At 36.4% G+C, this 27,786-nt stretch overlaps 2 protein-coding genes across 3 annotated transcripts; one reads left to right on the plus strand and one right to left on the minus strand.

The window, feature by feature from the left end:
- Positions 1-1,295: 1,295 nt before the first annotated feature.
- LOC139982002 (adhesion G-protein coupled receptor G2-like) lies at positions 1,296-9,273 on the plus strand. Its single transcript, XM_071994502.1, has 11 exons — positions 1,296-1,332; positions 1,870-1,916; positions 2,509-2,673; positions 2,810-3,007; positions 3,045-3,165; positions 3,665-3,876; positions 4,188-4,355; positions 5,329-5,438; positions 5,849-6,111; positions 7,317-7,386; positions 8,103-9,273. Exons 1-11 carry the CDS (start codon positions 1,296-1,298, stop codon positions 8,593-8,595), a joined length of 1,884 nt encoding a protein of 627 aa, XP_071850603.1. The 3' UTR covers positions 8,596-9,273.
- An 11,489-nt stretch (positions 9,274-20,762) lies between these two features.
- LOC139982052 (uncharacterized) lies at positions 20,763-27,237 on the minus strand. Of its 2 annotated transcripts, none has more exons than XM_071994559.1 (5): positions 26,940-27,237; positions 25,708-25,761; positions 24,547-24,666; positions 23,093-23,145; positions 20,763-22,293 (listed from the first exon to the last, which is right to left on the minus strand). In XM_071994559.1, exons 1-5 carry the CDS (start codon positions 27,100-27,102, stop codon positions 22,210-22,212), a joined length of 474 nt encoding a protein of 157 aa, XP_071850660.1. In that variant the 5' UTR covers positions 27,103-27,237; the 3' UTR covers positions 20,763-22,209. The 2 variants fall into 2 exon arrangements, with proteins under 2 accessions (XP_071850660.1, XP_071850659.1); XM_071994558.1 differs by having other exon boundaries at positions 25,672-25,761; positions 26,940-27,234.
- Between the last annotated feature and the right edge of the window lie 549 nt (positions 27,238-27,786).

The raw sequence follows: 27,786 nt of genomic DNA on the forward strand, positions 1-27,786 counted from the left end.
TGGAGCGTCCTCTTGAAGTCTTGCTACATGACTGAAAAATCTCAATCTTCTATGTGCAGCTATGGATGACCAAGTTGTTTGGTTGGTGATTGGTTGTAGAGCTCATTGTTTGATAACCAATTGTTATTGGTCCATCTAATGTTGAGAATATTACGAAGTAGTCTCCTTTGAAAAGTGCCAATATGCATACTGTTAAATGACAATGACAACAAGTTTATTTTTAGCACATACAACATATTTACAATCAGTGGCGTAGGAAGGTACTTTTGAGTGGGGGGCTGAAGACTGATGGCCGGCCTGGGGGAGGGGTCTAAGGATTTTTTTGCATTTCCAGGTGGCCTCAGATGCAATTTGGTGCAATATAGCACACTTCAACACCCACTCCATTTTTTAAACTTAATTTTGTATTTTCACCTGGCCTTAGATGCAATTTGGTGCTCCAAATGAGATTTTTTTCTCATTTGGAAATGAAAAAGGGGTTTTCTGACTTGCGAAGCGGGGGGGGGCGGAATGATACTTCCGCCCCTCCACATTTTTCACTGGGGGGCTGGCGCCCCCCAGCCCCCCCGGTTCCTACGCCCTTGTTTACAATATTTACAGTAAATGAACTTGTAAACAAGTTCAACAGGAAAAAAGAAGATGTTCCAGAAAGGGAGGAAAAAAGAAGTAGAAAACTTATAAATGTTTTCCTCCGAATGATTCAAATTTCATAATAGTTTACAACTTAAGGTACTAAAGCAAGGTTCATGTTATATTTGTAATGAAAGAAAATCATAATCAAAATTCAATACATTGTGACTTGGAAATAGAGAAAGTAAGTTTGCTTTGTAATTGTATTTAAATGATGAAAGGGTTTTACTGTGATTAATACTTAAATCAATGCATTCCAAATAGTAACACCAGAGTAGGAGATACACAGCTGTTTTTTTTTTGTCCTTCTAGTTCTAATTTTTGGCAAACGAAAGTTTCCACAGTGTCTTTTATTATAGCTATTTGTTGATATGGTAAACTAATTTTGAATATCAGTATTTATGAAATCAGTATTTTGGAAATCAGTATTTATGAGCAAAAACGCACAATTGTCAAATTCTGGATCTTGAAACTGTATTCTCTTTGAAGTTAATATTGTCGATTCAGATGGCCTCATACCACTGACAGAACTCATGGTTCTAAATATAAGCAAGAACCTACACCATATAGGACGAAACTGTTTACCTTTCAGCAAAATTGAAAGTCATTTTGATGTATCTTTCTCAATTATATATATCTTTGTTTCTTATAATTCTTGTACCATAATGCATGGTGTGAACTGTTCTCCTGAAAGAGAGACAGGTTGGTTGCGAGGGTTAAAGTTTCTGATTAACAAAGTTTATCGATCCGTTGGGTAATCGCGAATGTTCCGAGAAGTTGGGTGTATGTTTGACTTCACCCTATACACACAGAGAACACAGTTACTACTGTAAATCTTAAAAGTTTTGTACCAAAATGAAAACTTGGTCGTGCTCTATAATTCGGTAGCATGTGTTATTAGGATTACAGTTAGAACTGAGGATATGTGTAATTACAACAATTGTAGTTGTTGGGGTCTGTTGGGATTACAGATAGCCTCGGTTCTTACTGTAAACCTAATAGCACATGCTACCGATTTATCAGATTTGTCAGCACAATCCAGTTTTTAGTGGGGTACAAAACTTCATGATTTACAGTAGTTACTGTAATCTCTCTTTGAATCGGTTGTTGAATTCGGAAAACAAATCCTAGTCAATCTCCTTCCTATCATTAAACTCATTACTGTTACCGATATTTGCATAATTCCTGTCATAACCTGTTTTTTAAAAAAGGATCTTTGTGATTCTAAATACTTCTCAGATAAGCCCGCTGAAGATCTCGAAACGATATTATCAGGAATCGCTTATGTAAGTCCACTTTCATGGGAACAAATCTAATTTCTGATTTGATATTCAGGTTATCTCAACAAAATATGATAGTTTATAGGTACATCGTTTCCCTCATTGCATGCACGTAAATGTTATATATAGAGAAAAGGATACCTAATGTTTTTTTATTTTGAAAAATATTCACGTAACGTGTTAGTTATTTTACTTTAACTATCTATTTCCTTGTAGACAAAATTCCCATCAACAATGGCTTGTAAACTTTTTCTTGAGTCAGTGACTTGCTGAACACATAGGCTATGTGTAGGCACTGCATTTGAAAAAGGATCAGGTCTCTAAAACATGCTTATGATACAGGTCTAAAGCAACTAAAATGATCAATGTTGGATACATGCATACTTAATAATAATAAGAGAGATCAATATCAATAAATATCCTTTATTTTATCGTAACAAGTATTTACTAGACCCACCAAACACCTTGTTATAACAACAACAACAACAAAACATAATTCATAGATGTCAGGGCAATACTATCTCTGCTCTCAAATTTGAGATGTACCGTAAAGAATAAAATCACTTAATAATTTGACAAAATATTGTTTATTTTTTAGGACACAGGTGGAGACAACAGAACAGACGAGGAAGTTAAAATGTCAGCAGACGCTGTGCAGGAGGCAACTAGTGATGGCGAGTTTCTGGACGAGGATTCTGACAGGGTCGAATTAACAGTTTCTGCTTTAGAATCAGTTGTGGGAAGAGGTGTCTCTTCTATCGAGGTGAGAACAAGATTAATGTCCAAACGTTATAAGTATGTGTGTTAACTTTGCAGTACGTTAATAAGAGAACTGACACTTGACATGTAAATTGTATTCAAATAATATCAATTAAATTGTTTTACATTCTTTTCATCAGGTTACCGAATCAGTGATAAGAGCAGTCAATAATTTGATTGAAGCAGACGGCGATGTTAAAGATCATGTAATGGCAGTCGGTGGTAGATTAGTTGAAGCCTTGGAGAAACAACTCAGAAATTTTCAACAGAACGAAGGCAACTTTTCTCAGATTTATGGGAACATTGGCGTGGTCTCGATAAACGTTGTCCCGAGCAATGTCGGTGGCAGCCTAACTTTTGCTCACGTACTCGAAGATGGTAGTAGGCGAAACGTTACCGGAGGCCTTAAAGGTGGAACAAATGAGATATACGGAGATGCCAGAGCAAGTGATCACATCAATATCAGTACCAGCGAAGGTCCTCAAGTTACTTGATGGTAATACTTACTATTATCATTCCATTCTGACTAACAAAAATGACAAGTTCCTACCTAGACATGCTTATATTTTGTCCTAAAATTTGAAATAAATTGAAACTTTCTTATTGGTAGAGTCTTTGATTCTATTATCTCAGCTTTACAAATGTTGTTCACGAGACTGACACTAGAGCAATACAGTATAAAATACTTCACTTACGTTTTATTTTCTAAGGAAAAAATGGATATCACATTGTATATTAAGTAATATAATGATACGTGTTTTTTTTTTCAGGGATAACCACAGCTGAAAAATGTTAGTTAATTCGTTCTAGTAACTTTCACTTCAAGTTACTATCAGAAGGTTGTTACGTGTATTACATCTCACAAATGGTATATGAAAATGAGTAACTCTGAGTCCAGTCCTAATGTTTATAACTCATGTAATAATCGAGTAAACAGAATTCGTTTTGATAACATTTTATAAATGTAGGCAGAATTCATTTTATCTTTTAAATAGGTACAGGTGTGGAAGTTCCGATAAGCTTCATTATATATGATTCCGATACTCTATTTACCCCATCGAAGCCGACCAGGCGGAAGAGGGCAACTGAGAGGATAGTCAGTCACATCATATCAACCATTCAAGATGACGATCATGATAAAGATGACGATGAAGATAATGGAGATCCAGTAGAATATCCAATCATATCGCAATTTTTCATATTGGAGGTAATAAATAAAGAGCTTTTGTGATACTCTTACATGTTAACTCGTGTTTATTTATTTTCACTCATAATAGTTTGTAATTGTTTTAAGATAATTTTGTAATTCATAGAAGTTTTGAGACATACAGGTGCTAAGCCTGCATGCTAAACTGTAAGTCCTTTTGTAGGTATATAATAAGTACATTAACGATAAGCATTTTCTATACATTTCGCTTTTCCGAACTATTTTAATATCTAGTACTACCTTCCTTTTAATAAAAGAAACTCCAATCAGAACTAACCTTGAATGACGATTTTTTAAATTTTTTTTTACAGAATCTTAACGAATCAGAAGAAAAACTGGACAGCTCTTGTGTCGTCTGGTTATATAACGAAGACACTGATGAAGGATTTTGGTCCGATGAAAGCTGCAAAATGTTATCGGACGATTCAGATCTTACCGTGTGTTCATGTAAACACATTGGAAGTTTTGCAGTGTTAATTGTAAGTCACAAACTTCAAAGAAATTTGTAAATAATCATAGCAAAAACGTCAGTATAATTTAGACAACGGGAATCCTACTCTTTCTAAGACAGGGTTCTATATTCTGTTGATATTGGAAATGATGAATATTGTCTGAACTTTCGTCGTTACATCTTCGCTTCGCTGTTATTCATCATCAACACTGAATCCCTATATCATTTGTGAAGAAATTATTAATAATGATTTGACATCTTGTTACTTCCAAGAGAATCTTACCGTAGCCAATTGACATGTATCATATAAAGGAAAAAAAACACAAAATAAAGCTCATATCAGCTTGAAAAAATTGTAGTGCTCTTTTAGCATTGTATGTATGGCGTATGCCTTACTGGAATGAATCGTGCTATAAAATGGTTTTGCATGCATGTACTCTTAGGATTACAGTAAGAACTGAGGATATGTGTAATTCCAACAAATACCTTTTGATGCATTTGTTGGGATAACATACATCCTCAGTTCTTACTGTAATCCTAATAGCACATGCTATGCTACCGATTTATCAGATTTGTCAGCACGATCCAGTTTTTACCGCGGTACGATTTTTTTTAAGATTTACGGTAGTTTCTGTAATCTCTTTGTGAATCGGGTGCTAATGTCTATGTAAGTGAGTGTTATTTCATTTTGAAGGCTTGGATGAGAAACTTGTCCACACCTTTGTGAATCGATTGGGCACTAGTTTCAATTGTGGTGCCTAGATATCGCTTACTATTAATACTACAGAGACTCACCATTATTGAGAGGATATCTCTAGAAATCTTATCTCATAGAAATGAATGGTAGCCCACAGCATCACAAGGGTGAATCATGTGTTGTTTAAATGTGATGGTAGAATGATCAATCTGCTAGTAATATCAGACCTACTTCCCTCGTCTGTAATCAATAAATGTTGAGTTATATTATTATTAAGATAAACGTAACCTTCGTTCTTTTACAGAGAGTCGGTCCTCTAGAACCAGAGATTGCTCTCTACTACATAACATTCATTGGATCAATAATATCTGGGATGTGTCTGATTTTCTGCATCGTAGCCTTTCTATCTATAAAGTAAGTACCGTCATTCTTTATTTATTATATACATTCAAAATTTGATGAATCTATACAGCACAAGATAACCCACACAACCATTACAGAGATACAAATTGATAATGAACTAAAATACTGCTTTGATTTTACAAGAAAACAAGAATATAATTCCATTAAAATGCCGATACATGAAAATATCATGATTTCAAAGTCGAGACATTTTGCTCTGAGTTTAAGTTGTTTACAGTGGTGATTCAAATGGTCACAGTTCGTCTTTCAAGAAGATCCTGCTAGGAACAAGCATCCTGTCTCCCTGACGTTTATCTAAGATAATTGACAAAGAAACATCGCCATTAAAAATTGCTAAAAGAAGAAAAAAAAGTAACTGGTTGATAATATTGTTTGCTCTTTTTTTATTATTATTATTTCAGATCACTTAGATCGAAGCATCCGACTCAAATCCATATCAACCTTTGTTTATCTCTTTTGGGTTTCTATATTGCTTTTCTGGTTGGTCCTCTCGCTGTAGGGAAGAAACAACACTGTGCCGCGCTCTCCGCGATCATTCAATTCTTCTGTCTGGCTACGTTGGCTTGGATGTCAGCAGAAGCTTTGAATATGTATTACTTGTTTCTCAAAGCTACGAAAGGGAGCATTCGTTACTTTACACCAATTTCATGCATGGTTGTCTATGGTAAATGTCTGTGTTACTGTCACGTATGGAACTATAACAATCGGCGATAGGTGTTTATATGTACTACACGGAAAAGAGTCGTATAGCTCTAACCCAGGGTTGTCCAACGTACGGCCCGCGGGCCACAGTCCGGCCCGCCGCAGGGTTGAGTCCGGCCCGCCAGAGATGCTATACGGTGCGAAATTTTAGTGAGCAGATTTATTGATAACAATTTGAAGCTATATAATCAATCATTCGAACCTTGTGGGTCCAAAAAACTGCATACAGGTCAGTTTGTGTGACACTCTCTCAGCGGAGGAGGGGGGGGGGGCGGCTGAACTTTATTAATCTGTTTTATCAGGAAGGAAAATAAATCAGTGCGCTCCGCGCAGTGCTCACATTTTGTTGCCTTGGGCTTCTGGCAAAAAAAATCGAAAAATCGAGTGTAGGGTTCATGCGGCCCCCTCCTTCATCATAATCATTCCATGTGGCCCTCCTCTGCAAAAGGTTGGACAACCCTGCTCTAACCCTTACTTGAACTCATAGGTTTAAAAAGTACCGATGCTAGAAGTTCGCATCCTAATTGTGTTTCGGTCAAGCATAACGTTTACCTTCCATTCAACACTGTTTAATCAGGGAGTTGTTATGGAAAACAACTCCCTGTTTGAATGCAGTTCTCACCAACTTGTCGCAGAATCAACATAAAACTGGAAGGTTTCGGGAATAATAGGCTCTCACCTTTCTGTTTGTTTTGTTCGATCTCGTTAATAGATACATCAAACGTTAGACTAAGGTTCAATTCTCCTTTTGGTACTTTCCCGGTGGGGGGGGGGGGTCATTAGTGAGAAGCTTCTTTGACACATTTGTCCCGACCATACACGAAAATCATTTTACTTAATGTAAAGGTTGATACAACATTGATGAATTTCTCGCAAAAAAAAAAAAATGAATGGAGTGAATTAGACCCAGAGTATTAGGAAAGTTGCACCCCGAAACTACATATTTTTGTCGTCAATAAGTTCTGAATCATGTTAGCTAGGAAAGCTGTATATATCTACATACATTCCGTGGTCCAGTGTGTTCATATATATTGTGCTGGCGAGTACATTTCAATTATACATATATAATCTGCTTGATTTGGATTTTCATAAAATAACTCCATAAATCACACAGAAACAAAACTTTACGGAAATCACACTCCGCTATTTGTGTATTATTTTGGACAGGTTCATCCTTAACATGCGCTATCCTGGTAGCTTTCCTTGACCGAAGCACAGATTATGAATCGGCTAACTAGTAAGTAATATATCTTTGGCAAAGAATTAAATTCATTTGTTCATTAATCGCATAAAAACACCTTGTTTTAATCCTTGCCAGAGCACACCTGACTGGCCTCACCTGACCGGGACGTAGGCTGATTAACTCGTTTATTAACAGTAGTACAAATGCTTGTTTTTTGTTTCTGTTTTTGTTTATATTTTTTGTTCGTTTCAGTGTGATACTTTACAGGATTACAAGTTCGTTCATTAATAGAGCCAATTAATTGAATCAATTAAACAGCAAAAAAGAAAAGGCAGAAATACAACACACGAAGAATAACTCGCGTTACAAAACTTGACAAACAATTCCAGTGCAATATATATCCCTTAGAGTTAGGATGATCCACAATAGTAACGTAGTAATATGCATTTAGTCTGAAATAACTCAATAGGCAAAGCAAACTATTACTTTGAAAGTTATATTTGCATACATCTTGCTATTACGAAACTTGCACTGATGAATGTCTTAGAGCCATTTCCCACTCACATAATCAGAAACATTAATTGCATGTATGTAATGTTGAGTAAACGTAGTGCAGTATCTACCTCCGTTACATCATACAATAAAATAAAAATTGTGAATATATAATTACAAATGTCAAATTAATACAACGCATGACGCTTTGCATAATGTTTGTTTTATGTATTTAATACGAAAAATAGCACAAATTTTTATATTCTTTGTTTCCAAAGCTGTTTCATCCATCCTGGGTACGCCCTCTATTTCGGATTCCTAGCAGAGGTCTGTGCGATGTTTTTATTCAATTTGATCATATTCGTGATGGTCATCCGGAAAGTCCTCTGTCGTCCAGTGATGGTCAGTAAAGCCAAGGAACATGCTAAGAGGAATGAAATCATCATAAGAATTCGACATGGTGTTCTCTTCTGGTTCGTTCTCGGCCTCTCGTGGATTTTTGGATTTCTTGCAGCTGTCGACCAATCAACTCTCATCTTTGACTATCTGTATTGCATATTCATTGCCTTGCAAGGTTTTCTGATGTTTTTGCTACTTTGTGTAGCAAATCCTGACTTCAGAAAACGGTTTTCTGTGCAGAAAAGAAGCGAGAGCAGTCGAAGCCTTGGCACATCTAAACTTAGAAGTCCATCGACTGAAAAATCGACATCGGAACCCAACCAGAGTGAGATCTCTGGAAATAAGAATATTATCAAAACATCTACTTGTTAAAACACAGCAAACAAAAAAATCTATGAATTATCAGCCTAAGTGCTGATTTCAACTTCTAACTAGACAATTATATAGTTTAGATTATTAAGAAAAAATGAAACAACGACACTTTTCATGTGAACTTCAGATGATGACTTTATCCATTTAGCTCTTTCCAGATTTTTTACAATAGACCACAAATTTGGAAAAATTCATATCTTTGCGATACAAAATGCTCTGATAATTCAAACATTTTGCAGCAGTTTTGCTAAGCGATCAATGTTAGTCAGCAAAAGTTATATTTGAGCCGAATCAGATATAACCACACATGCATGTAATTAGCTGCTTCTAGAATGATACTTGGACTGATGGAATTGCTAATTGTTACCTAACATTGTCACAAGGTATCTATAGGACGAACCAATAAAGCCCAATTATACAAAGTATCACGGGGAAAAGAACATTTGGCAATGTAAATTTTAAGAGATTTACTCTGTTCCTCCAAGTGAATCACGAATGTTATGATACGCTTAAACTAATACTTATTAATACAATATATTTGTTTCCATTTTAGAGGAATTGATTCCATTTTTATTATGTTTTTATTAGACGAAAGGTGTTTCAAAATGTTTGACAATACAAATTAAAGTGGCATTGTATGTCATTTTTGTCATTGAAATATACAAATCATGTACGAAATTTCGTCTAATAAATAGTCCATTTTTACAACAATTGGACGGATTATGAGATTATTATTGACTGGCAGGTTATCGAAAGGGCGCCAAAGATCCCACCCATGATTTTGGAATGAAATAAAAAGTCACGATTTTGGCCAAAATTGAGAAAATCATAAGGGTATAGCCTTACAAAATGATCAAATTTGGCCTAAAAATGACACTTCTCAAATTTCATTTGGAACGCATTTTTCGGATTCACGTGGCTTATAAGCTCCTTTTCTTGTAGATTAAAGTGGCATTTTATGGCATTTTACGCCCTAAAAATATTCAAATCATGTTCGAAATTTCGTTAAATAAGTAAAACATTTTTGCAACATTGGGACGGATTATGAGATTATAATTGACTGGCAGGTAATCAGAAGTGCGCCAACGATCCCAAGCATGATTTTGGAATGAAATAAAAAAGTCACGATTTTGGCCAAAATTGAGAAAAATCATCAGGGTATATATCTTACAAAATGATCAACCTTGCCTAAAAATGACACTTCCTAATTTTCACTTGGACGCATTTTTCGGATTCACGTAGCTTATAAGCTGATTTTCTTGTAGATTAAAGTGCCATTTTATGGCATTTTACGCCCTCTTAATATTCTAATCATGTTCGAAATTTCGTCATAATAAATAGTGCATTTTTGCAACATTGGGACGGAATTATGAGATTATTATTGACTGGCAGCTAATCAGAAGTGCGCCAACGATCCCACGCATGATTTTGGAATAAAATAAAAAAGTCACGATTTTGGCCCAAATTGAGAAAATTCATAAGGGTATAGCCTTACAAAATGATCAAATTTGGCCTAAAATGACACTGCTCAAATTTCAGTTGGAACGCATTTTTCGGATTCACGTAGCTTATAAGCTGATTTTCTTGTAGATTAAAGTGGCATTTTATGGCATTTTACGCCCTTAAAATATTCAAATCATGTTTGAAATTTCGTCATAATAAATAGTGCATTTTTGCAACAATGGGACGGATTATGAGATTATTATTGACTGGCAGCTAATCAGAAGTGCGCCAACGATCCCGCGCATGATTTTGGAATGAAATAAAAAAGTCACGATTTTGGCCAAAATTGAGAAAATTCATAAGGGTATATATCTTACAAACAAATCAAGTTTGGCCCAATATGACACTGCTCAAATTTCAGTTGGGAAGCATATTTCGGATTCATGTGGCTTATAAGCTGATTTTCTAGAAGATTAAAGTGGCATTTTATGGCATTTTACGCCCTTAAAATATTCAAATCATGTTTGAAATTTCTTCATTATAAATAGTGCATTTTTGCAACAATGGGACGGATAATGGGATTATAATCGACTGGCAGGTAATCAGAAAGGCACCAACGATCCCGCGCATGATTTTGGAATGAAATAGAAAAGTCACGATTTTGGCCGAAATTGAGAAAAATCATAATGGTATAACCTTACAAAATGATCAACCTTGCCTAAAAATGACACTTCCTAATTTTCACTTGGACGCATTTTTCGGATTCACGTAGCTTATAAGCTGATTTTCTTGTAGATTAAAGTGGCATTTTATGGCATTTTACGCCCTTAAAATATTCAAATCATGTTTGAAATTTCGTCATAATAAATAGTGCATTTTAGCAACAATGGGACGGATTATGAGATTATTATTGACTGGCAGCTAATCAGAAGTTCGCCAACGATCCCATGTATGATTTTGGAATGAAATAAAAAAGTCACCATTTTAGCCAAAATTGAGAAAAATTATCAGGGTATAGCCTTACAAAATGATCAAATTTCTCCCCAAAATGACACTTCTCAAATTTCACTTGGGACGCATATTTCGGATTCCCGTAGCTTATAAGCTGCTTTTCTTGAAGATTAAAGTGGCATTGTATGGCATTTTTTGCCCTTAAAATATTCAAATCATGTTAGAAATTTCGTCATAATAAATAGTGCATTTTTGCAACAATGGGACGGATTATGGGATTATTATTGACTGGCAGCTAATCAGAAAGGCGCCAACGATCCCATGAATGATTTGGGAATGAAATAATAAATTCACGATTTTGGCCAAAATTGAGAAAAATCATAGGGTATAGCCTTACAAAATGATCAAATTTGGCCTAAAAATGACAATTTTCAAATTTCACTTGGGACGCATATTTCGGATTCCCGTAGCTTATAAGCTGCTTTTCTTGAAGATTAAAGTGGCATTGTACGGCCTTTTTCGCCCTAAAATATTCAAATCATGTTAGAAATTTCGTCATAATAAATAGTGCATTTTTGCAACAATGGGACGGATTATGGGATTATTATTGACTGGCAGGTAATCAGAAGGGTGCCAACGATCCCACGTATGATTTGGGAATGAAATAAAAAGTCACGATGTTGGCCAAAATATTAAAGTTACATTGTATGGCATTTTACGCCCTCTTTATACAATATTTTTGTTTCCATTTTAGCGGAATCGATTCCATTTTTATTATGTTATATATTATATATTAGACGAAAGGTGTTTCAAAATGTTTGACACACTAATAAAACACAATATAATACTCAGAAAATCATCATCTTTGACTTTTGATATGTGATTTATAACTTAAATCAATATTAGATACACTGTATTATGATAGTGGATGGTACTGTTATCTTTTCACAGATATAGTTATACTCTGTATATAGGTATCGTAGTATTCTGGTTGTGTATGGATATAGTGTGTTCTTAAGTGATCTAACTTGGATATAAAATCAATGATCATTCTTTGCCTATAGACAAAACAATTTCATGAATATATTTGGTACGTTTGAAACAACTGCGATATGTTGGTCCATGATGATGTACCATAGAACTGTGCATGAACAAGATGGGACAAATTGTTGATTAGCGTGTTAATTAACACCCGATACACACGGAGAACACAGTTACTACTGTAAAATGTTAAAGTTTTGTACCACAGTAAAATCTGGATCGTGCCATAAATCGGTAGCATGTGCAACTACGTTTACAGTAAGGACTGAGGATATGTGTAATTCCAACAAATCAAGTTGTTAGGATTTTTTGGGATTACACGTATCCTCAGTTCTTACTGTAAACCTAATAGCACATGCTACCGATTTATCAGATTTGTCAGCACGATCCAGTATTTACTGTGGTACAAAACTTTAAGATTTACAGTAGTTACTGTAATCTCTGTGTTAATCGGCTGTAAATAAATAAGTGCTTTCTTTGATGTTTATAGGTTAGTGTGTTCTTAATTGATCTAACTTGGATATAAAATCAATCATTCTTTGCCTAGAAGAAACAATTTCATGAACATATTTGGTACGTTTGAAACAACTGCGATATGTTGGTCCATGCTGATGTAATATAGAACGTTACATGTATACAAGTTGACACAAATTGTTGATTAGCGTGTGAAATAAATAAATGCCCTCTTTGAACTAACATCGTCGATGACGAAAATTAATGTGATATCGATAGGGGTTATAGAACCAGCAGAGACCTCTAAGTATGACTGGAAGAAAAAGAGATGCATGTAATGATGTCTAAATATGATATTCGAAATGATGGCGTGGATTAATAATAATAATAATTTTATATAGCGCCAAACAAACTATAAAATATTCTCGTAGCGCTTAACATAATCATAACAATTATAACATATGCTTTGATGAAAAGATACGTTTTGAAAGCTGATTTGAAACCGTTCACAGTGTTGCACATTTTTACATGTTCTGGAAGTGAGTTCCACAGGCACGGTGCACTGGATGCGAACGTTCTCAAGCCGTAAGTCTGTGTTTTTACTCTAGGGATGAGTAACATCAGCGATGAATTAGAGCGAAGTGAACGTGTGGATGATGGTCGGAGCTGAAACAAGTTGATGAGGTATCTTGGTCCTACATTGTGCATACATTTGAACACCATCAGAAGTAGTTTGTAGTTACAAAGTTAATACAAGTTTCCAGAAACAGAACCTACCACACACAAACATTGAAAAAACGCTTGCAAATTGTTTTAAATAATTCAATGAAATAACTATTTCAAATAGTTTTCTTTTGTTGATTCTGCGACAATATCAGATGAAATTATTTCGCAAATATGATGTTACATGCGCTATATATTTTTTCAAATAACCTACATATTAGAAACTTTGCCTCCCATATTAAACTGAAATGTATAACTTGTTTGTCAACAATGGAAGTTTTGTTATAGTTGAACCAATCCGTGATATGTTGTCAGTATACGGTATCTTCTCAATATTACATTCTCTGTCAATGGTGTCGCTTTGTTTTCCAGAATTATCCAGAGATAGTTTCTTTAACATCTTCAATCTAAATAGACCCCAGACTAAGATGCTACAATCATCCCGTCTTTAAACAACTTGGGATGATTTGTTTTGCTTAACTTCCATTGTAATTGCTCGAAGCCATATTTTCTTTGTTGGAGTAGAGTGGTTGTTGAGCTAAAATGGAGTCTTTTCTCATGACTCCGTCCGTTTGTTGATCATTTGCCAAATATGCTCTTCTAAGATCAGCACATATATTAAGTAAAACACAAAAAAAATGCCGTGCTGTTTATATGCTGATCTGTTAGCGTGTCAACTGTTTTTACCCTAGTTTAGCAATTGTTATTAATAATGTGTTATGGATAAGATCTTCATATTTGCATCTTGTAAATCTAAATTAGATGGTTCGCAACAGCAACCCTTTACGCTGAATGAAGGAAACAAAACGGAATAAAAAGATTCATGTTAATCTATGTTATCTTTCTGCAAAAGTGAATGGATAAAAGTGATAAACATCTACTAAATGTTACTTTCTTCTGTTTGTCACAAAGAAGGGAAAGATTGTGTCCAATAATCCAGTGTAGTATAATAACGCAATGTCGATGTCGATGCCCCATTAATCGAGTTTCTAACTGGTTTTCTATGTTCTACTCATACGGGTACGGTGAGGTTTGGGGCTTTGATAAATTTGAGCCAAGTTGAAACATTTCATGAAACAAATCTGTAAACAAATGATAATACTCCACAAGTATACCTATAGAATTGCATGGCTTCGAAATCTAAAGTCGTTATTTATCCCAATTTAAGTCATTTTTGGAGGAAAGATAATAGAAACCTTCCCGATGTTCCGTCACAATTACCAGGACTTACTGTAGTGCTGCTGCCACCATTATCGGTACTGCTCTCTGTAATGGATGTAATTAACATACCAATAAAACGTTTATGAATATGCATAAATGAATAACAAGTTTATGCTTATAACTACCAATCATAATTCTCTGTAATCTTGTGTTATTACCTGCAGTCGAGCTTGTCAATGTATTTCTCTCGTGGCTGGCATCTGTATTACCTTATTATATTAATTATTATATCTTGATTACATCACTCCTGTGTATACTCCGTTCATTGCACTGGCTTCCCATCTCTCAGCGCATCCAGTTTAAGATCCTACTTCACACCTACAAAGCGATCAACGGGCTTGCCCCTCAATATTACTGACCTCTTACTCCTTTGCGTCGGTCAACTACAGTTACGCTTCCCTCTTCCAATCATGCGCACTTGCAATTAACTCCTGGTCCACGTACCCGCACCAGCGACGTAGCCAGGAATTTGAAAGGGGGGGGGGTGCACTTTTTGCGATTGATATGGATTTTCAAAGTTGTAGGTACGACTATCTGAGCAGAGCGCCACCATCAGTTGGCGCGGAGCGTACAAGAAACTTTTTGGTTTTACAAACCCCCAAGATGGCTGGAAACGGCCCTTCCCGAGTGTTCATTCTGGTTCCCTGGCCTCTTGCTAACTTGAGACACCTCATTCAATATCACTTTTAAACCCAAAAAACAAATGAGTTAAAATAGTACGTAATTCAATACTACATAATGTATTTAAAATTAGCAAGGTACATGTACAGAGTAGTCTTACGTTTCAACTTCTGATACTTATAGATACAAAGATAGGCCTGAAATGTCTTTGATATAACTATAGCCAGTAATTGTCTTTGATACAACTGTAGCTATTAAATGTTTAAGTTAGCCTAATAAGAGAAGGCGAGAGGTATCCGACGATTGCAATCTGATGCAAATTTCTCAACTGTTTTCTCAACTGAAATATTATCTGCGTAAACGGGTTCTTAACTACATGTTAAAAAACTGACAAGATCGGATCCTAGTCTTTTTCGGCGGGTAGAGTGTTGAATGAAACGGCACGCGATAGAAATGGCAACCTAGATGACAGAAGAATAGGTCACCTAATTTAGCCATATTCTTGCTACGTTCATTTCAATAGTTTTTCCTGTCTATAGACTCTTAAACTCGTCCAGCAAGCTTATCGATTTGAATTATGGGTGTTTTTAAAAAAAAGATAACTTGGCCAAAACAAATGTAGGCCCGGGCCTACAGTGCTACATACTGGCTACGCCCCTGATCATATGATATCATAATCAGTAGATTTTGTTTCCTGTTTGAATTCTTTTACATGTTCTTTTACATAATATATCAGAAAGACAAACATAGTGCTCTTTTACAAGTTTTCCAGTAGGATGATTCTTGTTTATTGTCCAATGTCTGGACTTTAATACATTTGACGAACTTAACTGATGGACAATATAAACTTTCATATTTTGTAATATTGCCGGATATGCAGTGGCCTAAAAACAAATATCGTTATCGCAGTGCATTAGCAGTGTAATAATTATTTATAGGAAGTGCGTACCACGTACGATTGCTAGCTTAGCTTCATAACATGCTGTTCGTGCAACACCTTAGGACGACTCATAGAACCAAGGTTGTCGACGTTGTTGTGCATACAGTTCGTGACATTCCATAGAGTGCGGTTAGGTAGGCAATATGTATTTTATTACACAGTGGCCAACTGTAGGCTTGTAATTGGCTATCAGCTAAATTTAGCTAATTGCATCTGCCAAACTAAGTAAGTAGTTGAATCAGTAGGCGTGAATGTTACTACGATTACAATCGAGTTAACGGAGCTGACGAGTATTCAAGATCAAAAGAGCACTGACAAAATACCATGCTAAAAAACGACAGTTTAAAAAAAAATCGACACTGAAAGGGGGGGAGCGGTCGCTCCCTCTGCTCCCCCCTGGCTACGTCCCTGACCCGCACTCGTTATGGCGATAGTGCCTTTTCTGTCACTGCCCCTTCTCTTTGGAACAAACTCCCATTTCACGTTCGTGACTCTCCCTCCCTTTGTATTTTCAAGAGACAACTTAAAACATTTCTGATTAATTCCTAGTTTTTTCCCCCTTGGTTTCCTTTGTCTCTTTCCTACTTTGTAAAGCGCTTTGAAACGCTGTATTAAGCGCTATATAAGTGTAATTTATTATTACTATTATTATTATTATTCTCTTTGTTGTTGCATGTCAGTGTCTCTAATACCTCAATACATAAAGAGAAAAAAATAAACTGAAACTGAAACTACCACAATCATTTAGATGTTTATGAATTAATTTAAATTGTTATCATGAAGGGTTTCTCTCTACAAAACGTTGTTATTCAGAGTATTAGAACTTAGGCGAACCCATCAATAATCATGAATGATATACCACTGTGAAGTTCCTGAAAACCGTTGTTAAAGACATTTTCATTCATACTTAGTAAAGATTCCTGAATCCTATTGGTCCATTCAGGTCAGCTGACCGTGGTTAATCCTGTGAGTAACGCACGGTAAAATTACGGGGCATCACTTTAATAAATCTTTGGTTATATGTAACCAAAAATGTTTTGTTTTATGATTTTTCCCCCACACAAATGGTAGTGTATGAATGAACGGGGTTAATCAACGGTCTAGCGTGCGTTACTCACATGATTAATGCACTCCGGGTGTTAATGCTATCGCTGGATGCACTCGGGCTCCGCCCTCGTGCATCGCTTGCATTATCCCCCGATCGTGCATTAATCCTGTGAGTAACGCACGCTAGACCGTTGATTAACCCCTTATTTAAAAGACATGGATGGCAGCGGAAAAGTCAGACAATGCAGGAGTTAGTAATCCCCCAACTCTAATGAGACGCTGTGTAATACATACACACAACGAGAGGGCGTTGTGGTCAAGTGGTTAAGGCAGTGGACCTGTGATCTAAGGATAACAGGTTCGAGCCCTGGCCAGATCATTGCGTTGTGTCCTTGGGCAAGGCACTTATTCTCCATTGCCTCTCTTCACCCAGGTGAATAAATGGGGACATTCGACGTGACTTGTAAATATAGTTGCGTGCGCCGGTTTGTGGCTGCACCCTATGGGAAGTCCCCCAGGGGACACGTGGCTGTGGTGCACTGTGGTGCCCCAGGAGAGATTGTTTGAATTGTGCACACTTTGGTGTGTAGGTGTGACAAGTTACCAATGACCAGGGTTAAGTACAGCGCGGCAAGACTTTATTGTAAGTTGCGCTATATAAGAACTGTGAATTATTATTATTTGTTTGCTATAAGCGCCGACAGAACTTGACAACACACCCTGTATGATAACTGCCAATGAACTAATTGATTTTATTCTTCAGTTATCGTTAAGGTAACACCTATGTTGTATGCTATTATTATACATATGATGTCTGGATTGGGTCTCGGTCGACGCACATTGTCGGAGATAGTTAATACATATTAGTTAGAAAGAGTTCCACGTCGTCTCAGTTACGTGTTTAGTTGTGTACATATATTTTAACTGTCTCGTACTACTAGCCGAATTAGCTGGTGATATGGCTATCGGTACACTAGCTATATCATTTCTGATCAAACCATCATCATAATTAAGCAACAACAAAAAAATCCACATTGATTGCGATGGGTATAGTACTGATTTTTTTTCAAGTCATTTTTTCTGTTGTTACTCTATATCCTTAAAGTTTTACGACACGTGATGTTATTGCACCATTGGCTATACTGTAAACCAGGGTTGTCCAACCTACGGCCCGCGGGCCACAGTCCGGCCCACCGCAAGGTTGCGTCCGGCCCGCCAGAGATGCTTTACGGTGTGAAATTTAGTGAGCAGATTTATTGATAACAATTTGAAGCTATATAATCAATCATTCGAACCTTCTGGGTCCAAAAACTGCATACAGGTCAGTTTGTGTGACACTCTCTCAGCGGAGGGGAGGGGAGGGGGGCGGCTGGACTTTATTCATCTGTTTTATCAGGAAGGAAAATAAATCAGTGCGCTCCACGCGCAGTGCTCACATTTTGTTGCTTTGGGCTTAATTCGCGCACAAAAAAAAAATGAAAAATCGAGCGTAGGGTTCATGCGGCCCCCTCCTTCATCATAATCATTCAAAGTGGCCCTCCTCTGCAAAAGGTTGGACAACCCTGCTGTAAACTATTCCCTTTCAACCCTGTATTTGGCTTTGTGTTGTACCGTACCTGTGTTCCAAATTATATGATTTTTCTCAATGATAATTGGATATTCCATTATGTTTCAACTATCCAAATATCCAAATCTTTGAAGACCTGTGTCGTTACAACATTTTAGATACTCCTTTTACTTACCAGGTATTCAAACTGCTCCAATATTGTCACGTTATGCTTATTCCTGCAAAATGAATAATTATCAGCTAGATGTTAGCTAATTTTTACTTTGAGACATACCATCCTTTGAAGTACACGATTAACTCTACTGTGATCCATGGGCTAAATAAAAAGTTAATAAAAAAGAGTAAAGGTAACTTATATTTCAATGAACATATCACACAAAATATAACACACAATCATTTTTTTCTTTTATGTTACGTTACTAAGTAACTTCATTAGCAATTCTTGATGACCAGATTTAACCAGTTATAGACGGCTAGGTCTGCTTCAATAATCTCACAGGACGAACATGTAATGAACACATCCATTCATTTTGGCATACGCTGGTTTGGCAGATATCACTTGTCAATCTGGTCAATGAATATTCATTGCTGATGACGTAGAATACATTTCCGACGCAGTTTGCACAACTTCCAAAAAATAAGCCCTTTTGTTTTTATTTTCTCATCGCCAAAAAAAAAAAAAAAAAACATTGCTGATAACCTCATAGACTGCAATTCTCAAAATATTTAATTTCTGATGTGAGAAAAGTACAAATAAGGCTGAATTTGCTACATTATTTTCTTGTGGTAAGACTAACGGTTGTCTTAACGGCATTGAAGACTCGCCCAAACCGCGTGCCGCGCTCTGAAAAAGTTAACTTTCGGTTGCTTGCAAGTGAACTACTCTTCTTGTCGCTAAAAAATGCAGGCAGTAATGACACTTAATACCTTGCTATCTTTTATCTAGACCTGAGATGTCCATCGCTGATATGAACACTGTGTTGTGGGTATTGACCGTAGCTGTATGTTTTGACTGTACGCTAAGTAACGCTAGTGCCTAATTACCGACGGTAGCAAGCTGTGTGTGTATTTTCTGGGATCGATGGTGGTGTCTAACACTTCTGTTACACCTCATTCGAAACTATGTCAGATTACCGGCATGAGACGTTTCTTTGTGCGCGAGTCTTGACACCCTTTAGGCCCTGTGATCTTCCGGCCTATTCTTTGATATATATATATATAAATATATATATATATATATATATATATATATATATATATATATATATATATATATATATATATATATACAGTGTATTTTATATATATATATATATATATATATATATATATATATATATATATATTTATATATATATATATATTTATATATATATATATATATAATACACTGCAGAGAGCGGTCATGATTAACGTAATGAACCTGTTCCCTGTTGTCGGCAATTAGTCCTGAACATGACCCATTGTCGTGATTTGTGAGGCATCGTCTGACTCATAATCATTTATGTTTTCATGCTTGCATGTTCAAGAGGATGAAAATCTAATTTACTGATGGTCTGAAAAATCTGGAGGTTTGAAAGTGATTTAAAGACATTTTAGAAAATCCTGGGGCGAAACAAGAAGATTCCTCAGCGAGAGACTGGCAGATGGGTTGGGGAGCACTTTTGCTGCTAACCGTGGAGCTCTCCTAGCTGAAAACCTTAACGGTCATGTGTGGCAGAAAGTTGAATGACGATAGCCGAAGCCATGAGCTATCATATGGTGGGTAGGACATGACAGTGGACAAACATCTATCTATGCTCTAGCGGCCTTGGAAAGTGACGAGTTTAGTGTGTAAGTCAATGGGAGCAATCAATTGTGGTATGTATTCATGTATTTTAGATCCTACTGCAAGCAGGAACTCGCGAAGAGGCCTCATTGGCTTATCAAAGCAGCAAGCTAACCGAAGTCAGTCTCATACAATCATATTTAACGTCCTTGATTATGAATTGTCAATTGTCAACAACTCTGTAACTGGACGACATACATTAATCTTGGAGTGACTCGAACCGGGGACCTTATGATTGGAAGGCTCCGGCGTTAACCATTGAGCTAACCACTCGACAATTTGTAAAACACCTGTATTAACAATATAGGTGTTAAATATTGGGAGCAAGCAAATTGTGGTATGACACCTTTATTAACAATAACAATTACTAAATAGGAACAAGGAAGATGAATAGCTGTCGGTTCATTTAAAGTGCAGTTTAGTAAAGCCATGATCCTTCACAAGTATATAACACAAGTTTATATTAACATCGGCCAAACATTTTCTTGAAGCTTATCTCCGTCATCTCCCATATATATATATATATATATATATATATATATATATATATATATATATATATATATATATATATATGTGTGTGTGTGTGTGTGTGTGTGTGTGTGCCTTTAAATCACAGAACATTGTTAGTCATTGTATCTTCCAGAAAATGACAAAAGACAGTTTGGGAAAAAGGATTATTAGGGTTTAAAGTCCCTGCGTTACGTTATATAATGGAAAATGAATCATGGCAGATCTGTTCCTTCAAGTGCTTGATCTGTTCACAAGTGTGTGATATTATCTAGATTTTGTTGCAAGATTTGATATAATGAGACACATAGCAACATGAATATCACGAATAACGTGAATAACATGAATAACATGAATATTTTCATCTCGGTTATAAATTGTAATGAAGGTACACAATTACTTCACATATACGGTAGTTAACAACAAGAGTCCATTCGCCTCTGAAATAGAATGAGATACAACGGATAGTCATTGTTGTGGCCGAGTAGATAAAGGCGGTGGCACTTTAAGCAATGAGGCTTAGCAATCAGGAGATTCCGAGTTCGATACCAGGCCGGGTCATATAGTAAGGTGGGTTTTTCATCCAAAAGCAATCATACGGTTTTCCCATCTGAATTAACTTTCTCAATTAAAAAGATTCCAAATTTGAGTTAAAATGTTAAACTGGAAGCCAACCGACGTGAAAGTTGTAATCTACAAGCCCTTGCGGGTATCTCCCATACAAACTTGTGTTCGCTTAAGCGTCGTAAATAATAGCTGCTGCGTATTATTATTAATAAAGAAAAAGAATGAACTGTTTGAATATGCACTAAGCGGTCTTTTGTTAGAATATTCACTAAACGGTCTTCTTTGAATATTCAATAAGCGGTCCTCTTTGAATTTTGACTAAGCGGTCTGCTTTGAATATTCACTAAGCGGTCTTGTTTGAATGTTCACTAAGTGGTCTTTTGTTTGAATATGCATTAAGCGGTTTTTTGTTTGAATATTCACTAAGCGGTCTTTTGTTTGAATATTCACTAAGCGGTCTTTTGTCTGAATATTCACTAAGTGGTCGTGTTAGAATATTCACTAAGCGGTCTCCTTTGAATATTCACTAAGCGGTCTCCTTTGAATATTCACCATGCGGTCTCCTTTGAATATTCACTAAGCGGTCTTTTGTTTGAATATTCACTAAGTGGTCGTGTTAGAATATTCACTAAGCGGTCTCCTTTGAATATTCACTAAGCGGTCTCGTCTGAATATTCACTTAGTGGTCTTGATTTCTTCTTCCTAGAAGGGACAGTCATGGATATAAAAGCCGAAAGCAAGATTGTAATCATCGTCGTATAACGATACCCAAGCTCTGTAGATTCCCTGCATGGCGAAAGAGAGATGTATACAATCCGATATTATTATGATATTATATATGATATGATAATGTATGCAGAATATGTGATTGCTAATTGTAATTGCTAATTGCTAATTGTAATTTATACAGCGGGGTGGGGGAACATCGAAGGAAAAGAAGTACATATAATTATATTTTATGGAAAGATATAGGGGAAGTCCTCTGCAATATAACGATAGATTCCGATGAAAGACACTACCTTTAAGCAGCTGAGATTCATACTATGGAAGCGGGATGAAATTCTTTGTTTAAACATGGAGCTATAACCGTTATAACTCCATAGTTTAAATAAGCGGACCATTGGTCAGTTCATCGGAAGTAAAACAAATCTCAATAGGAAAAAGTAGGATTTATGTGACTTCAATAAATACATCAGAAACAATATGTCAGACCTTAACAAGTTCTTGGACTATAACATATCAAAACTAACAGTACATTTCTTTCAATTCGAGTTTCTTCGTTTGGGCACATTCTTTACAATGCATTTTAGTAGCCTATTAATCCTAAACAACTAAAATAAGAAGAACGTCGCTCCTTTATTATTCCAATGTTGGAATTTTTGACTCCAACTTTGGGAGACGTCTATAGTGATAAAGTCTCGGATCGAAATGTTAAATCATCGATATCATGACTGGTAATAACTTATCAAAATGAAATGTGATTGAAAAAAAAAATTCACCCCCTTCAATCTTTTTGGCGGAATGTGCTGTAAATCAGTGACACAAAAAAAAAAGAGCCCGAAAAAGCGATGATTACTACTCTCACCTTTTCAAGGTACGGGGTTAGTGTGAGAACTGGAAACATGTATGATCTCTTTTCTGCATGGGAGAAAGAGAGATTAAGTAAGAGAGATTAAGTAAGAGAGATTAAGAAAGAGATATTAAGAAAGAGAAAGATAAAATTAAGAACCACAGTCGACACCAGTGTCATGAAACGGCGGTTACAGATAATTTCAAAAAAGGAGTTTTTAATCGTTTATAAATATTTTCCCCTTCTAACATCAAACAAAATACTGTATGTAAGTACAGCAAAGAATTGTGTACAATTTGGATGTGTTAAAACTTCAAAGAATTGATTCACACCCCTGAAAACACTGTTTTGTAAGATTAGCTAGTTTGAGTTTTAGCACATGATACCTGCTGTTCCTTCATGTTTTGACACGTAGCGGTTAACAAATTCATTACTTAAATGCAGTTTTAAACTGATTTCTCAACAAAAATGAATTAGTTTTAAATAGTGAATAAAATCATCTTCTATAGTATCTTGAAACAGCATTTACACAAAGATCAAAATTTACAAGATATTGTATTATTTATTTATGTCTCCTTGTTCCCCTCCCCCACCGCCCCCCACCCATCCAAAAATGTTAAAAGCAAACATTTCTCGGAAAACCAACGTCAAAGGCAACGTCCAGAATATGTTAATGTGTAATAATGTGTAAGATTAACAATCAGTATCCTATACTGTGAGTATTGTGTATTGCAGCGAGTTATACTCCGATCCCTTTCGCCTCTATATCAGATTTAATGGGAGTGAAGACTCGCGCACAAAGAAACGTCTGATGCCGGTAATCTTGCCTAGTTTCCAATGAGGTGTAAAAGAAGTGTTAGACACCACCATCGATCCCAGAAAATTCACATACAGCTTGCTACCGTCGGTAATAAGACACTAGTGTATAGTCAATACATGCAGCTACGGTCAATACCCACAACACAGTGTACATATCAGCGATGGACATCTCAGGTCTAGATAAAAGATAACAAGGTATCACGTTTCATAACTGTCTGCATTTTGTAGCGAAAAGATTAAAACTTCACATGCAAGCAACGGATACTTAATTTTCAGAGGGCGGCACGCGGTTTGGGGCGAGTCTTCAATGCCTTTACAGATCGGGGTAAACTTTGGGACAAAGAATAGCACACTTCAATACCCACTCCATTTTGTAAACTTATGTAAAATTTCCAACTGGCCTAATTAGATGCAATTTGGTGCTCCAAATGAGATTTTTTTCTCATTTGAAAATGAAAAAGGGGCTTTCTGACTTGCGAAGCGGGGGGGGGGGGGGCGGAATGATACTTCCGCCCTCCACATTTTTCACTGGGGGGGGGGGCTGGCGCCCCCCAGCCCCCCGGTTCCTACGCCCTTGTGTAAATCTCATCCCGAGATCCGGCTTCAGGATTTCAGAAATGTTTTCGGATGTGCGTTTATCGTCTGCTTACCTCCCTCGATAATTGGGCAAAGGTTTTTTAAGTCACACAATACCCCATCGAATTGTTTACTCCACGTTCCATCGGTCTTGGTTAAGTTGGCCTTTATCGTAGGAAACGAAATGTTGTAGGCTAGAACACAAGCATGAGAGAACACAAGCATGTTTAATTAATGTTAGCAAGTCGGTAATTAGAAGTACTTACATGAAAATCGCAATCGTAGATAAGTTACTCAATAACATTGGGAAATATTTGGGTGAAAAGCGATGTTCTAAACTAAAAAACAGTTTAGAGTTGATCTATCATAGCAAATTAAACTCTTGAAATTTAAAAAGAAAAGAAAAGAAAGTACATTGCGTTTGTCCGTTATGGCATATGTATGGCATATGAAATTATGGGCATTACATCTCTTAACTTTAGCGTTACTCACTTCTTTTATAGCTTGATATTACATTGCGTGAAAACTTTCCCTAGAATGGTTTGTGTTTATGAGCGGAATTACGATGACGCAGAACAATAAAAGGAATGCATTTTTGTAGGATAAAAGATCTTCATTCTTGAAACTGTTTCAAAATATGTCTAGGTTTGAGTGAAAGGAAACATACAGGAGTAAAGGCAAATTATTATATTACAGGCATGAGCTTTTTTCCGCGAATTCGCAGAATATCCGTGATTTCTTTTCTACCTCGGGGACAAAAACTATTATCCTAACACACCGTATCATACGCAAACTGGAGCCTATACCGCAATATTTGCAAAGTTCCGTGATTTTTTTTTTTTTTACCCCAGGCTCATCCCTGTATATTAGGTTCTATGAGGGATATCTTATTAGACTTACAAACTAAAAAAGAAAAGATAAGAAAACAGACTTTAACACCTGCGTGAAAAGAGTAGGATTCGGAATTTTAAAAGTAGAAAAATAATGTAGTTAAATACAATCATTGCAATGTGATTCTTAGAGGGTCGGATTCGAATTTGCAAATTAGTCGATTGAGGGTTGTAATTATCATTTTCAAGTAGCTAGGCTAACAAATAACAAGGCCATTGCACGCGAGTGACAAAATATACATTTTCTGATAAACCTGAAAAGCCCCCCCCCCAAAAAAAAAAAAAAAGGAAAATAAAGTCAACAATTACATGGATAAAATCCAAACATAGCAAACAATGGTTCACCGCGTATAGGTGGATTTGGTGCGAACGACATCGAAGCTCCGTCTGAAAAAATACCTGCAACAGAGAGGAACAAAATAACGAACCTCAGTCAGATATGGTTGGAACTAGAATTCATAGCTGCTACTGTTTGTCGTGCGAAACAATTCGACGCTTCGACATTTCGGCCAAATGTATAGGAGAGAGATATAGCATACGAATACTCATTCATGGAGCCCGAGTCAACACTATTAACAAATATACGCATATTTACTAACTAACACCGACGAAGTTAGTAACTCCTTTAGTAGACCTAATTCTTTTTATTTGTTTACGTTGTTTGTGTGTATAGCTATACATATAGGCCTATATATATATATATATATATATATATATATATATAAAGGCCTATATATATAGGCCTATATATAAATAGGCCTATATATAGGCCTATATATATATAGGCCTATATATATATAGGCCTATATATATATATATATGCCTATATATATATTGTCGTTTACCTCCATTGCATTAACATAAAGTCTGTTCAAAGTATCTCTTTCGAGATCCGGCTTTAGGAATCACAAATGATTTTTCGAGTTGGTTAGCATCATGTTTGATCTCTAGAGTAAGGCAAAATATGTCACCAAAAACAGAACTAGTATTGTTCGATACAGGTGACAAACGCCTACAGTGGAATTACGACCTTCCTTACCGCTTTCGAACCTCTGGACATAAAATCAGCGTCCATAGCCCTAGTGGTTAGGGTGTCCGCGTACATTATTGTAATATATTGGAAGCTTTTGAAGGGGATTCAATTCAGCGTCCTACGAATCCCGAGTTCAGGAAGTCGTTTGCTAATATATGAGATCAATTGATTTGTTTAGATAGAGTATAGGTAACGCCCCGTCCAGACAGACATTCGTTACAGTGTTGTCTATTAGGATTGACATTATTACGAATGATAAAAAGGAGTGGTGACTTCACCCAGGCGCACTGATTTTCTGGGTAAAATGATGTTCTTGATCCTGAAGTTTATTCGCAATGTGCATTAGAATTCCTGAAACTAACATATAGGCCTAGCCTAAAAGAGCCTGCATGGTGCAATGAATGCATGGTTAAATCAATACAGACGTTAATTACACTTCGATTATCTGACACTTAAAATGGGGTCATAAGTTCGTCTTTCCCCCACCCCCCCCCCAGCCCTTACTCACCCCTCACATAATCGTTAATTAAGCTTGTTAACTTACCATATATAGAAAAGTTGCATGGTGTTGAGGCATTCAAAAAGCTCTCCGCTGATTCCATGGTTCTGTAAGGAACGGCCAGCGCAAATCCAATTAAAAACGGTAGAATCATAAATACGTCCATACTGGTGCGTAACATTGGCGTGGAGTGTTGTGTGAGTGTCATGGCTTAATTATATATATTTGCTAATAAGGAAGCACTTTGCGGAAGTTTATTAGTAGTGAAGTAGCCCTAATGGATCTTACTTTTTCCCCCATTATATGGTGGAGTTTTGCGTGAGAGATATGGCTTAATTATATATATATATATATACTGCTTATAAGGAAGCACTTTGCGGAAGTTCCGAGTACGTAGTTACCGTGTTTGAACATACAACTTTTGTGAAACGTTTTTTCTCTTGTATACTGTACTTTGAAGGTGTTTCACACACATTATGAACTATTGAACTTAAAAATGAATTTAAAACCCCTTTTTTATTTCCAAATGAGAAAAAAATCTCATTTGGAGCACCAAATTGCAGATAAGGCCAGGTGAAAATGCCAAATTATATACAAAATGGAGTGGTTGGGTTGAAGTGTGCTATATTGCACCAAATTGCATCTGAGGCCACCTGGAAATGCAAAAATTTCCAAAGGGGAGGGGGACACCACCTCCCCCAGGCCGGCCATCAGTCTTCAGCCCCCCCCCCCCACTCAAAAGTACCTTCCTAAGCCACTGTCTTTATACTTATGTTTAAAGTTAAAGAACCTAACGGCTCAGGGGCGGATGCAGGATTTTTGACAGGGGGGGGGGGGTGTGACTGGTCCAGCCGCGCTTGATCGAAAGACTATCTAAGCGGAGCGCCACCAT

Source organism: Apostichopus japonicus, chromosome 16 (assembly GCF_037975245.1).
Source record: "Apostichopus japonicus isolate 1M-3 chromosome 16, ASM3797524v1, whole genome shotgun sequence".
Lineage (NCBI taxonomy): Eukaryota > Metazoa > Echinodermata > Holothuroidea > Aspidochirotida > Stichopodidae > Apostichopus > Apostichopus japonicus.

Coding starts and splice junctions, on each gene's coding strand:
- LOC139982052 (XM_071994558.1), bottom strand. CDS start 27,102: ATGACACTCACACAACACTCCACGCCAATGTTACGCACCAGTATGGAC. Junction 25,762..26,939: donor ATGCAACTTTTCTATATATG/GTAAGTTAACAA, acceptor TCTCTGTTGCAG/GTATTTTTTCAGACGGAGCT. Junction 22,294..23,092: donor TAACCCCGTACCTTGAAAAG/GTGAGAGTAGTA, acceptor TTCGCCATGCAG/GGAATCTACAGAGCTTGGGT.
- LOC139982002 (XM_071994502.1), top strand. CDS start 1,296: ATGCATGGTGTGAACTGTTCTCCTGAAAGAGAGACAG. Junction 2,674..2,809: donor GAGGTGTCTCTTCTATCGAG/GTGAGAACAAGA, acceptor TCTTTTCATCAG/GTTACCGAATCAGTGATAAG. Junction 5,439..5,848: donor GTAGCCTTTCTATCTATAAA/GTAAGTACCGTC, acceptor TTATTATTTCAG/ATCACTTAGATCGAAGCATC.